The sequence below is a fragment of the Panthera uncia genome, assembly GCF_023721935.1.
Source record: "Panthera uncia isolate 11264 chromosome A1 unlocalized genomic scaffold, Puncia_PCG_1.0 HiC_scaffold_16, whole genome shotgun sequence".
Taxonomy (NCBI): Eukaryota; Metazoa; Chordata; class Mammalia; order Carnivora; family Felidae; genus Panthera; species Panthera uncia.
The window spans coordinates 11,120,232-11,134,135 of NW_026057576.1; the positions used below are offsets into that span (position 1 = coordinate 11,120,232).

Here is a 13,904-nt window from a genome sequence, read left to right on the forward strand (position 1 = left end):
GATGCATTATATATAACATTTAACACTTTCAACCTTTAAAAAATACACCTTACTGACAATGCCCATTGTCCTCCTGTCTAAAGGAGTTGGAGAACCGTTGTCCTTCGTCATTCAGCCCAGCTGAATAATGTTCCTCCCCAGCTGGGTGCTTATGCCAGCTTACATCTTCCCTCCTCAGTTTCTGAAGCGTTTAGTGCGTTGGGTTGCTTCAGCATCCGTCACGTGGCCCATGATCCTGTGTCCACCTTTCTGAACCTCCTCCCCACCAATGATACTGTGATCTCTTCAAGGAAAGGGACTCAGTTTTAGTTTCTTTCTGTCCCCACTTCTAACAAAACGGGGCGGGGGGAGTGGGTAATTGTTGAAAACGTCACATATGTACATGAAGTGCTCGTAGTAATGCTGTTCATTTGCTGTTATCATCCCTCTGTACAGATGGGGAGACCGGAGCTCAGAGATGTTAAATAACCTGCCCAAGGTCACAGTTATATAAACGATTGGAACCCATACTTACAGGCTCTAATGCCTGTGTGTTCTTCTTATGCTTCAGCTAACAGAGCCAAACCAAATCCAACCATCTGAGAGTTGGGCTTGAAGTAGGGACTACTGTGTGTTCAATCTGTTGTGTTACTATATTACAAACACTGTGGCATCCGATGAATTAATTAAGTGAGATCACTTCTTAGGTCAGTTTCCCAGGAAACAGACTGAGATTTTCATGCAGATGTATTGGAAAGTGCACTCAGGAGCAGCACCTGTGGGGAAGCAGCACCTGCCTCTGGGCAGAGAGGGGAGCTGGGGGGCGGCGGGAGGGTGCCGCTCAGGGAGCCGTGCAGTGCCGTTGCTGCAGAGGTACAGCAGTCCCGGTCTGGTGGGGATTCTGCAGCTGGCGTGTCTCTTAGCGAGAATTTGTGAAGTGGCCTCACATACTGCTGTGTGCTTTAGCCTTTCAGTGAAACTTCCGAAAAAGAATTTAAAGGGAACAGTGGATTCTGCGTGAGTTCCGAACAATCCCAGACTGCAAACCTGCAGAATAATCTCCCTCTTATCCTTTTATTTTCATGATTTTTTCAGTGCCAACATTCTAAAAGTGTTACTTGAAAAAAAATTCTTCCAGTTGTTACCATTTGTACGAGATGTGTGGTAATTACAGAAAATTTTCTATTTTTTTTCAGTGTATATAATTTGATCTAGGTATGAAACCTGTACTGAGGAAAAAATGAAATGAGGGAGCTATCCTGGAAGCTTATTTTCATATTTTGCATTTTCTAAATGTTTTTTAGTAAACAAGTATTGCTTTTAAAATTGGGGGGAAAACATAGTTTAAAGAAGCACATTTGAGAGAAGGGCTGTAATCATTTTGAATATAATTAGAGGCAAATTCCCAAATTAGAAAATTGAACATACTTGGGAAACATAATTTCTCTAAAAGCAGTATTTAATATTTAGGATTACAATCCATTAAATGAATCTACTTATAAAATTGAAAACAATGAAAGGAATAACCATCATTTGCAACAGGATAAATCCTTATCTGAGAATGGCAATTCTTTGGGTTCCTATCATTTATAAGGGAAACATAATTCTTGAAGTAACAGAGACAAGAAATTCTAAATCGTTAGATTAAATGGTGAGTGCCTCAGTCCTGTCTCTTCCCATTTTTGGCATTGAAACTTTTTCACTTTTTATTTTGAATAATTTCAGGCCTTCAAAAAAGTTGCAAAACTAATGCAGACTTTACAATTATCCCTCCCCCAGCTTCGCCTAATGTCAGCATCTTGTGTGACCATGGTACCATTATTAGAATCTGGAAGTTAACATTGGCATAATATTATTACCTGCAGTGTAGATTTAAGTGTAGATTTATGCTGTTTTACTTCTTCTGTTCCAGGATCCCACTTTCGTGTAATCATCATTTCTCCCGAGTCTCCTCTCGTCTTTAACAGTTCCCCAGTCTTCTCTTGGTTATTTTTTTTTTTTTATGTTTATTTACTTTTGACAGAGAGAGAGACAGAGCATGAGTGGGGGAGGGGTAGAGAGAGGGGGAGACACAGAATCCGAAACAGGCTCCAGGCTCCGAACTGTCAGCACAGAGCCCGACACAGGGCTCGAGCTCCATGGATTGCGAGATCATGACCTGAGCCAAAGTCAGACGGTCAGCCAACTGAGCCACCAGGTGCCCCTCCCCAGTCTTCTCCCGTTTTTTCCAATCTTGACTCTCTTGAATAGACTGATCATGTTGTAGCATTTTCCTCAACTTGGGTTTGTCTGATGTTTTCTCATGATTGGAATAAGGTTATACATATCTGGCAAAACTGCCACAGAAACAGTGTTGTGTCTGTCCGCCTCCCCATCAAGGGTTTAATGATGCTGATATTGCTTGTTACTGGGAGCGGCAGCCTTGAGGTCTGCAACCTTAACCTTAAAGGAGATTCCTTGAGACTATGCAAGTCCAATTTCACCTCAAACTTTTCACCAATTAATTTTAGCATCTATCAGCTAATTTTGTTTGCAGGAGTTTTTACTGTAGTGTTTGCCTAATGATTTCCTTTTTTTTCTTTCTTCTTTCATTCTCCATTTATTGGAGCTCTACTATAAGGAAGAGCTGCCCCTTTTCCCCAAATTTACTTTCTTATTTGATTTATATCAGTATGGACGAATGAATATGTATTTTAGTCTGTGGGTTACAATTCAATACCTGCGTTATTTTGTTGTTCAGATTGTTTCAGTTTGGGCCACTAGGAGTTTTTTCAGGTTGACTCCTGTAATTTTGCGAGCACCTCTTTTCGGCATTACAAGATGTTCCAGGTTCATCTTATATGTTCCTTGCCCCAATCAAGTTGGACCAACTACTTCTCAAAGAAACCCTGGATCACTTTTTTCTTTCTTTCTTTTTTCTTTTTCTTTCTTTCTTTCTTTCTTTTTTTTTTTTTTTTTTTTTTTGAGAAAACTGTGTTTATAGCCATGACCTAATGGCTAGATACACTCATTACTGCACAGGCATCATTGCTTCTAGGCCGTATCAGACAGAAGGTGCCAGGAAGTATGTGTGTATATTCTATTGTGGATTTCCCCCTCTGTGGTTGGGCTTGTTTGTTGGTGGGATAGGTGAAGCGTGTGTGAAACACTGTGGTTCTAAGAATCAGCTGCACAAAGACATACCAAGGGAAGCATCACTTTTCATTCCTTCCACCCCAGTGCTGTTTCTCCCCTGCTTTCTACCCACGTCCTGCCTCTGTAGTTTCTGCTTTATCCTTCCTGTATTTGTTCTCCACAAGTGGACAGATACATGTACAATCTCTTATATCAGCTTCTTTCTTATATGAAGAGTAAAAAACTTTAATTTTTGTGCGTGTGCGTGCTTTTTTCACTTAACAGTATCAATTCATAGCAAGCTATCTCATTCTTTATTTCTTTTTAATTCCTAGATATTCTATTTTTAGTGCAATTGTAAATGGGATTTTCTTAATTTCTCTTTCTGCTACTTAGTTATTAGTAAATAGAAACACTATAGATTTCTGTGCATTAATTTTGTATCCTGAAACTTGAATGAATTCATGGATCAGTTCTAGTAGTTTTTTTGATGGAGTCCTTATGGTTTTCTATATAGTGTCATGTCATCTGCAAAGAGTGAAAGTTTAATTTCTTTCTTACCAATTTGGTTCCCTTTTCGTGTTTTTCTTTTTTGTCTAATTGCTGCAGCTAGGATATCTAGTACTGTGTTGAATAAAAATGGTGAGAGTGGACATCTTTGTCTTGTTCCTGATTTTAGGGGGAAAGCTGTCAGTTTTTTACCACTGAGTATGATGTTGGCTGTGGGTTTTTCATATGTTCCCTCTAACCCTGCTTTGTTGAGGATTCTCATCATGAATGGATGTTGTACTTCGTCAGATCCTTTTTCTGCTTCTGTTGAGATGATCATATGATTTTTTATCCTTTCTTTTCTTGATGTAATGTATTGTGGTGATTAATTTGCAAATATTGAACCACTCTTGTATCCTGGGAATGAAACCCCTTTGATTGTGGTGAATGTTTTTTTTTAATGTATTGTTGGATTCAGTTTCCTAATGTTTTGTTGAGGATTTGTTCATCGGGCATATTGGCGTGTAGTTTGTTTTCAAGTGTCTATCTGGTTTTGATATCAGGATAATGCTGTACTCATAGAGTGTATTTGGGAGTCTTCCTTCCTCTTCTGTTTTTTGAACTAGTTTGAGAAGAATAGGTATTCACTGTTACTTAAATGTTCACCTGTGAATTCACCTGTGAAGCCATCTGGTCCTGGGCTTTTGTTTATTGGGAATTGTTTGATTACTGATTCATTTTCACTGCTAGTAATCAGTCTGTTCAAATTTTCTGTTTCTTCCTGATTCAGTTTTGGGAGGTTACATGTTTCTAAGAATTTATGCATTTCTTCTAGATTGTCCAAGTTGTTGGCATATACTTTTTCATAATGTGATCTTTGTATTTTTATTATTTCTCCTCCTTCATTTGTGATTTTGTTTGAGCCCTCTTTTTCTTGAGGAGTCTGGCTTTGGTCTGGTTTACCAATTTTGTTTATCTTTTCAAAGATCTAGCTTCTGGTTTCATTGATTTTTTTTTTTTTGTCTCATTTATTTCTGCTCTAATCTTTATAATTTCTTTCCTTCTACTAGCTTTGGATTTTGTTTGTTCTTTTTCTGTTTCCTTTGGGTGTAAGTTTAGGTTGTTTATTAGGGATTTTTCTTATTTCTTGAAGTAGGCCTGTATTGCTATAAACTTCCCTGTTAGAACAGCTTTTGCTTCTTCCCAAAGATCTTGGACTGTTTGTTTACAGAGCACTTCCTCATTCTTTTGTACAGCTGCATAGTACAAAATTGTATGAATGTGCCAGTGTTTGTCCCTACCGCTCTCCTGTGCTTCAGTGAGTAACCTTGTACAGAGTGTTTTCATGAATCTTGTTCATATATATCTCACTATTATTGGAAGTACATCTTCAGAATTGAGTACTAAAAGTGGGGTTGCTGGGTGGAAAGGTAAGTGTGTGTCATTTTACTGGATTCTACCAGTTTTTTCTCCAGAGGGTTGCACAAATTTGTATTCCCACCAGCAATGTATGAGTATACCTGCTTCCCCATGGCCTAAGTAACAGAATATGTTGTCATATTAACACTGAAATTTTAACACCATAAACAGCAGGTTATTTTGGAAATTCTGAGCTTTCTCTAAACTTATTTTGGTCTGTTTTACTATTAGCATACCAAAACAAATAGGCATATTAGAACTTCCTTGAATTTTTTAAAATTTATCTCACATATGTAATGAAGTGGAATTTTTTGTTTTGTTTCATCTTAGGTTTTGCTCCTTTGGTCTATTTGTCAGATGAATGCCATAATTTATTGGCAATCAAAGTCTGGACCGATCTTAATGAAGACATTGTTAAACCTCATACATTAATTGCTGCTAGCAACCTCCAGTGGCGACCAGAATCTAAATCAGGAATTCCTACTTTATTTGCTGGAGATTTTTCCAGGTTTTCTGCCAGTCCAAAGGAGGGCCATTTTCAAGAGACATTCCACAAAATGAAAAATACTATTGAGGTAAAATTACTTTGGGCATTACCACGCATTTTGGTATTTTCTTATTTTGATGGTCAAACATCAAGGAAATGGTGGCTTCTATGAAAATTGGATAGTCAGGAAATAATGTGAGATGAGGGTTCCTCAAAGATGAATTGCTCAGGAGCCTGAGGAGATGGGGGGGACAACAGCTGGGAGAAAGTGACTTGAAGGGTATTGAGTGAGGAGAAATCCTGAGGAGGATGTTCAGAGCTACAGGTCATGTGGGCAACAAGAATGAGTTACCCATGGTTCATAGCAGTATCATTAGTTAATAACTGGCAGATTCCAAATTCATGTTTTAAACTCCCTATCTAGTATTTTACAGTTTATGTCTGTCCTTGATTTGAAATAATCTCAAATAGGAGAATACTGAAATTATTTTCCCTGGGTAATGTATACATTTTATGCTTAAATTTATACATATAGCAAGTAATAATTATTAGCTACAGTTTTAGAGTGCTTGCTGTATGTCAGGCCTTGTTCATAGCCTGTCGCATTCAATTCTTCCACCAATCCTATGAGGTGGGGAACTGCTTTTCCATTTTATTGATGAAAAACAGCGAGATTAAGTCACACAGCCAAGTTGTTAGAAGCAAGATTCATACTTAAGCTCTCTGAGTGCACAGCCCCAACTTTTTTTTTTTTTTTTTTTTTTTTTTTTTAGAGAGAGAGATGAAGGGAGGGAGGGAGGGGCGGAGCGAGAAGGAGACACAATCCTTAGCAGGCTCTAGGCTCTGAGCTATCAGCACGGAGCCCGAGACGGGGCTCAAACTCACAAACCACAAGATATGACCTGAACTGAAGTCAGATGCTTAACTGACTGCGCCACCCAAGTGCCCCTGCATAGCCCCACCTATTAACCACTGTGCAATGCTGCCTCCCAATAAAATTTTGGATTTTAAAAATTGCTAACTAGTAAAGAATCTTCAAGACAAGGCTGTTAGTTTGATATCTGAAATGTGTGTTGTTCAAAATATATATATAAATAAAATTATATTTTAAAAGCATCAGAGTAGCCAGCTGTATCAAGGAAGTTTGTGTAATATTTTACCTAAAGACTCAATATATATTATAGTGAAGAATAACACCCTGATTGATCTGGTTTCTAAATTGGGGGTGGAGTGGGAATTATATTCACCATTTGGCCTCCATACAGATGAAAAACATCCCAGAATTTCTCCCAGGTTTTATTCAAGGATTGTTCAGAGACAACTGTTATTTACATAGCATTTTTAACTTTTACAAAATACTCTCATGAATTAGGTTAAATTATATAAAATTGCTGGTATTCGACCAGTTGTAACTTCTGAAACAACAGTTTTATGTGGCTTAACCTATACATTGTTTCCGTTCTTAGAACAGACGTGAGGCAGTTGTCTCATTTTACTACCAACCCAGGGCATACTCTATAGATGTTAGGTGATTTACAGCTATTAGGTAGGAAATAGAGCTGGAACTTGAGCCCCCGTCTTCCAGCTCCTAATCCAGTACCGTGGAATACCTTGTAATTAAACTGACTGGTTGGCAAGCTCTCTCCCGTCTCTTTCCTTCCCTGACATACACACACTCCCTCCCTCCCTCCAACATGTTGGCTTTGCATTTTTACACTGGTATATTGTTTGACAGTTGCTCTCAAATTTTGGGTGTGTCATTCTTTTTTTCTGGTCTGAATCTTTTATTTCTAATTTTAAAGGTAACATTTTCTGAAAACATGAAAATGTGTGTTTTCATTTTACAAAACAGCTTTTCCAATTTATTTTCTTAGAATATTGATACGTTTTGCAATGATGCAGAAAACAAACTTGTGCATATACTTAATGCCAACAGTCCCAAGGTGTCCACCCCAACGAAAGACTATACTTCAGAGCCACACACCGTTCAAACCGTCCTTGGCCTAGGAAGTAAACTTTCGGTAAGTTAATTGAAGGAATTTTATGAGTATTATGTACGCAGTCAATACTATATTCTCGTGTGCATGTGGTAAACTTGGTGAAATGGAATTAAACTTGACCAGAAAGTGTAGTTTATTGTTCAGTGGCTCCTGTAAGTATAGGTTATCTGGAAATTATATCTTGCTTATCAAAGCCAGAATGGAACCTTCTTTGGGGTTACATTTGACAAACAGGTGCTTTCGTTTTTAGCATTGCAAGTGCATGTGATAGAAAATAGTGTTTTGCCTCTGTTTTGCCTCTGTCCTTTTGCTAGAAGGACTATTCTATACAGTTAGGGGTGTTTCTAAGCTCAGCTTAACTCTTTAAATCACCGTACACGCAAATTAAGCTGTAAGGTCTGTAATACTGACTGATGACTAAATCTCAAGTAGCTAACAGTTGCTTAGTGTATCTGTATTAACTCATTTAATCTTTACCACAACCCATGGGGTGAAAATTATCTCTGTTTTGCAAATGAGGAAACTATGGTCTAGAGAGGTTGAACAGTTGCCTAAAGTCACAAAACTAGAAAAGTATTAGAACCCAGGCAGTCTGTGCTCTTAAAATGGTTTAAAAATGCTCATCTTTGTTTAAGCTGTTAATGAAAAAAGAAAAGATTCAAGAGTCAGTTAAATCCCCCTGCCTCCCTTTTTGTCTTTTATTACAATTAGTCTTCATCCTTCTTTCTTTTTGTGTCATTTTTGTATCCTTGTATGCAAAACTGTTTCCTTCTGGAATGAGAACCATAATGTAAATGTCTCTTGAAATCATCTGACCTATGAGTCACGATGGGCATGAGAATGTATGTGGTATTTGTGTGCTTAAATATTTCTAACGAAAAGCTGATTTGATGATGTTTTATATATTAGTGCATCATTATCTAGGCTGCATTTTGTCTTTTTATCAGATGTCTTCTCCCAATAGTGAGATGAATTACCAGAGTCCTTTATCACTTTGCAAGCCGAAAACAAAGTCTGTGCCCACACCTGGATCAGCCCAAATGACTTCAAAGTCTTGTTATAAAGGGGAGAGAGAGCTGGATGACCCGAAAACCTGCAAGAAGAGAAAAGCCTTGGATTTTTTGAGTAGACTGCCTTTACCTCCACCTGTGAGTCCCATTTGTACATTTGTTTCTGCAGCTGCACAGAAGGCATTTCAGCCACCACGGAGTTGTGGCACCAAATACGAAACACCTATGAAGAAAAGAGAGTTGAATTCCCCTCAGAGGACTCCACTGAAATTTAATGACACTTCCCTTGTGGAAAGTGATTCAATAGCTGACGAAGAACTTGCATTGATCAACACTCAAGCCCTTTTGTCTGGTTCGCCAGGAGAAGATCAACTTCTGTCTCCCAATGACTCCCCTAGGACTGCTCCCACGAGCTCAAAAGATTATGTCAGGCCGAAAAGGTATCCTCCTGCCTCTGGGATATGAGACTGCGAGAACCCCCAGGCCAGCACCGAAGGATGGGAGCCTGACGTGCAGGACACAGATACAGTAAAAAGGTCATCTGTGAGACTGCAAAGGCGACAACAGCAAACATGATGATAAGTCACTGACTCAGCCTCTCCAGTTTGTAAAAAATACAGCTTCACACGGCACATCAGTGTTCGCATAATGAGAAAAATAGTCTCTAATTTCCCTGGGTGCCTGTCTATCACAGGAATGCTCTTTGCCTGCCTCTGGGCTTTGATTTGTTACCGATCTTAAAATTGACTGGGTATTTATTAACTAATCAAGAAGAAAAATCTCCCTTAAATCTTTATGACTGAATTTGATCACTGGACTTGACCAAGTATTATTTTACAAAGTAACTTTTTCTTTAAGCTGTGTCCTTAATTAAATGAAACTAGGTTCGTAAGTACAGTTATTTTGACTCCTGTAATTCTTTTTAGTTTAGTTCCTATCTTAGATGGTTTGGTTTAGTTTTGTTTCTCGGAGATAGCCCACTGTGACCCAGTTTTCCCTAACAAACGTGTTGATTCTCTTCTACTTCTATCCTAATTAAACATCAGGAAGAGAAAGATACAACAGTGGTGTTTTCTAAGACCCATTCTTCAACCCTAAGTCGGCATAACTACAAGAAAAACAGAATCCCCAATGTAATTCCTTTTTATGATTCCACTGTGATCTCTGAAATTGTTTTAATTAAAAATTCAAGTACTTTAAATCAGATTTCATAGTGCTAATGTTTTTGTAACAAAATGATCATCCGCAACTTCAGAGAAAACTGCTCTTTCAAATTGGCAGATTCTACCCACTTTATTTTTAGCCCTGTCACAGGACTCAGCAGTACTTCCTTTAAACCTGGTTTTCTCTGACCACCAAGGCAGACAGTAATAGTTCAATATAAGAGGATATTCTCGTTTGTGACTTTCTTACGCTTAATGGAGAAAAGAGCACTTCCAACCAGGAGCCGATAGCACGGAAAAGCTCTGAAATCAGGTCTTTTACTATGCCTTAAGTTTATATAAAATACCCTGTTTTCAAATCTAATTAGAAACGCATTTCAAAGCCAAGGATAAATCTTTGAAAAAGCAATTTTTTCTTTCATAACTGTGATCCGTGATTTTTGGCTCCTCCAAAAATTAACATAACAATAATCCATTCTGCAGTTCTTTTTAACTCAAGTGTTCTGCCAGTCTTGTTAATACATGATTTAAATTTTGTTCGTAAAACAATTTGGTCTTCCCATCCTAATCATCTTCCAAGTGATCCACTCTAGAACAGGGAATAAAGCTGGAGTCTCAGATGAACAAAAAAGAATTAGAAGAATCTAACCTGAACTGCTACTACATCCTCTATTCTTCCTTACCATTTAGACCACACATTATAGAGAGATCTCATGCACACACTCCTTTTTTACACATTGTAAAAAATATAGGAAGCTATATAAGCAAAATATGAAGCTTAAGTATATGCAGATATTGTCCCCTAAGAAGTGACAATGATTACAAAGTCAAGAATGTACACCATAGGATCAGGGATAATGGTAAAAGCAGTTTGTGTTACTCAGCAATTAACGAGACCCTATCTTGTACGTAAAGCACTATGCCGGCTCTGTGAACGATACAAACGTTAATCATACAAAACTACAGGTTAAAGTTGAGTGTTCAAAAAATTACATAAATCAGGAAACTTGGGAACTGAGAGAAAAAATAAATCACTTCTAGCTGGGACAAAGTTGGCAGCATTTAATCAATTATGTTTATGCTTCCAAACCAAGTATTTCAGGAGTCATCCAGGGGAAAAAAGAGACAAATAGGGAAATTACTCTCCTGAGCTCTTTAAAAGCTCTGGATCTAAACCTGGGGCCATATCAGAGTGGTTACTCAGACAAGGTGAATAAAAAGCCATAAGATGTCAATAGTGGCAGGTATTAAAATGCTAAAGTAATAGTCTTTCCAATGTATGCAGATCAAATAATTTATATAAGCATGTAAAATGCAAGGTTGCTTTTGTCTTTATGTCTCCTATTTACTAAAGAAGACTGGTAAATAAGTTTATGATATAGAAAAACTGGTTCTTAATAGGGTAGAATTCTATGGAATTTAGGCAATTAATTTTTTTATATCATTAAAGCAGTCTAGATTCAATGACAAATTCATATAAAGCAATACCATAGATAATTTTTAATAACCATAAAAGCACCATTATATAGGACACTTAAAATAATATTTCACAGAACATTATAAAGAAGCTGTTGGCCAACAAGAAATAAAGCATACATCCTACGTGATCTTATCTATCATGGTCTCACACCAAATTAATTTGATTCTAACCTGTGGAGACTTGATTTGGAATCATAAATTCAGTATTGGTTTAAGAGGGACATCCCAGAGTTGTGGTAGAACTTTATTGTCTTAAATAATGCCACATAAAACGCCAAGAATGCTCATCTTGCAATGAGCATGACTTTTACGTATCCCTATATGATTTATATCTTGGGATGCTTAATTCTTGTGCTCCCAAACATTTGGGCAGCCAACTGATTATGCACATGTCTAAAAACTGCTTAATTTTTTCCTCTTAAAAACTGGTGTTTTATAAAGTCAGGCTTGTTTAATTTCCACTATTGGCACAACAGCCAAAAAGTTCATCAGGTTTAATCCTATTCGATACAGTGGTAGTTAAAACACAAGATGTGACTTTAAATAATGACACTGGTTTTCCTCAGCTTTTAGAGCTATCAAGAAGGATCCAAAAGACTTTTTAACAATGACACATCACGAGAATAAAGGGATAATTTCCCAAAGAGTCTACTTTGAAGGACGATATTCCCTTAGATGTATGCTCTCTAGCATATGCATTTTAGAGGAAAACCACTCTCATCGTGACAGCCACACATCTCACATTTTTTGGATACACGGCTTATCAAAGTAGCAATGGCACTAACATTTTCCTGTCTCCCACTTCTCCCCCACCTTTCCAACCTTCCTGATGGAGATGGGTTTTCTGGAAAAATAGATTACTTCAGAGGAAGTGGTACTGAAGCTTCTGTATATTGAACTTATGTGACTGGGTACGTTTTCAGGGTTCCGTTTCCAATTGGTTCCCTAGAGAAAGTGACTTTGTTTAATCAAATCAGAATTCCAGCATCAGACCATGCATAGAGGATCACTTTTAACAAGTGCTTGTTGAAAATGAATATAATGACTTCTGAAAAACTTTCAGGTCCGACTATTTACACGGGAATTAGAGCTCTGGCTAAAACTGAACAAAGAATAAATACCAAAAGTTGCGGTAAAAACTGATTTAGGAAAATTGTGAATGCCTGTACGATAGGCCTCTAATATCCATGGTGACAGCCGCCTCTTCTGTTAAAGGAGCTCTCGTTTGTGAAGCCCCCATGAGCCCTCCGGGTGGGAAACTCCGCGCAGGGATTCCAGTATCCTGCGCCGTCGGAAGGTGATGGGTTATTCCTGTCCTGGTTTCTGTTCATTCTGCTTGGCTTTTCCGCATGAAGCACACTGTGAAAGGTAACATCGTGTTCATACCGTTCCTTCATCCGGTGTATTTTTTCTCTTGGGACTCCATGAATGTTCCTTCTACATGGGAAAAAATGCAAACATGTACTTAAGGCGGTATATTCAAAAGGAGTTACAAGTCCTGCGTCATTATATAGATATGCACTCCCTAGTCTCAGGATTTAACTCTCACTAAAGCATAACATCTCTTTAAGGAGTTATCTTTCAGGCTCCACTCCTGTTTTTTTGTGCTGCTCTAAGGCTAAACAACTAGAGTTTCGGAAATGCTTTGTTTTTGGAACTCTCAATTTCATGCTTCAAGGTATAAAAGAACACCATGAGATCTACTTATTATATTTTTGCCTGTTAATCATGCATATATCTATAATCCATTTATGTCAGTCCGAGACACTTCTAGATGCTAATTAAAATAACCTTAATTTCAAGCGGGCCTCAGAATCAACTGGGGATATAGTTCGAAATGCAATTACCAGAGATTCCCACTGTGGCATGGGGCCCGTGAACTAGGATTTTAACAATCACCTCAGGCAACTGTGATGGGCGTGGGCCACAGACCGATTTTGGAAGCACTATCTCCTTGTAACTATAGGATAAATCAGTCTTATTCCTAAAAAGTAAATTCTGATCTCACTGGTTTCTTTAAATCATTGACATCATCAAATAACACAGTAAATATCAGAACCCATGCACTCAATCAACAAGTTAGTATTATTTGGACATTTATTGCTTTATAAATTAGAAGCAGCATCTAGACCCTAAGTGAACCACAGACTGTTGAACGTTTAAAGATCTTTATTGAGCCTCAATGCAAAAACGCCACTGACATGTGCAATCCCATGCAGAGAAAAGTGCTTTCAAACGTTCATTAATGAAGAAGCATTTTAGCAGAAAGTTAAATGTGTCCTTTAAAAGGACCAAGTCCAAGCCAAAGTGTAGCGTTTAGCAGTATATTAGAAAACTGACCCAAAACTAAAGTCTTCACATTAATAAATCCAAAGTGATCAATTTCCAAGAATTACCATTTCTGGCCTGAAAACTACCATGTCCATTTCCAGCCTGAAAAGATTCTTTTGTTCGGTCTGAAATACCTGAAAACAGCAGGATACATAATGAGGAACTAGAAAAACAAAGAAGTACCTTGCTAACTCTTGAACGTTGAATTTCCAGCGAGTGTCAGGTTCTCGGAATATAACTTCATAGTTATTTTCAAGTGCCTGATTTTTCAAAAGTACATAAAACATTGAAGACATGGTACGTATGTTTGGGAATGTTTATGCTGCCATTTAACATTTACTACAAATCTTTTCTAAGATTCCTTTTGTTTTACCAGTAATCCAAGGCCTTAGTTTATCTTACAAGTACCGTTGGTTCATTTCCATACCTAGCC

At 37.8% G+C, this 13,904-nt stretch overlaps 2 protein-coding genes across 3 annotated transcripts in view; one reads left to right on the forward strand and one right to left on the reverse strand.

The window, feature by feature from the left end:
• Nucleotides 1-9,227, forward strand: part of BRCA2 (BRCA2 DNA repair associated) — a 60,284-nt gene extending 51,057 nt beyond the window's left edge. Inside the window, 3 exon segments of the mRNA XM_049646788.1 lie at nucleotides 5,332-5,576; nucleotides 7,363-7,509; nucleotides 8,436-9,227. Coding sequence (XP_049502745.1) covers nucleotides 5,332-5,576; nucleotides 7,363-7,509; nucleotides 8,436-9,074 — 1,031 coding nt within the window. The 3' untranslated portion in view covers nucleotides 9,075-9,227.
• A 295-nt stretch (nucleotides 9,228-9,522) lies between these two features.
• N4BP2L1 (NEDD4 binding protein 2 like 1) overlaps nucleotides 9,523-13,904 on the reverse strand; it is a 39,297-nt gene continuing 34,915 nt past the window's right edge. The window contains exons 4-5 of one of the 2 annotated variants that reach the window (XM_049646786.1): nucleotides 13,655-13,731; nucleotides 9,523-12,577 (exon numbers count right to left, since the gene is read on the reverse strand). In XM_049646786.1, the coding sequence (XP_049502743.1) occupies nucleotides 12,319-12,577; nucleotides 13,655-13,731 (336 nt within the window). In that variant the 3' untranslated portion in view covers nucleotides 9,523-12,318. Of the gene's footprint in view, nucleotides 12,578-13,536; nucleotides 13,606-13,654; nucleotides 13,732-13,904 lie in introns of both variants that reach the window. The other variant, XM_049646787.1, reaches the window with a different exon arrangement.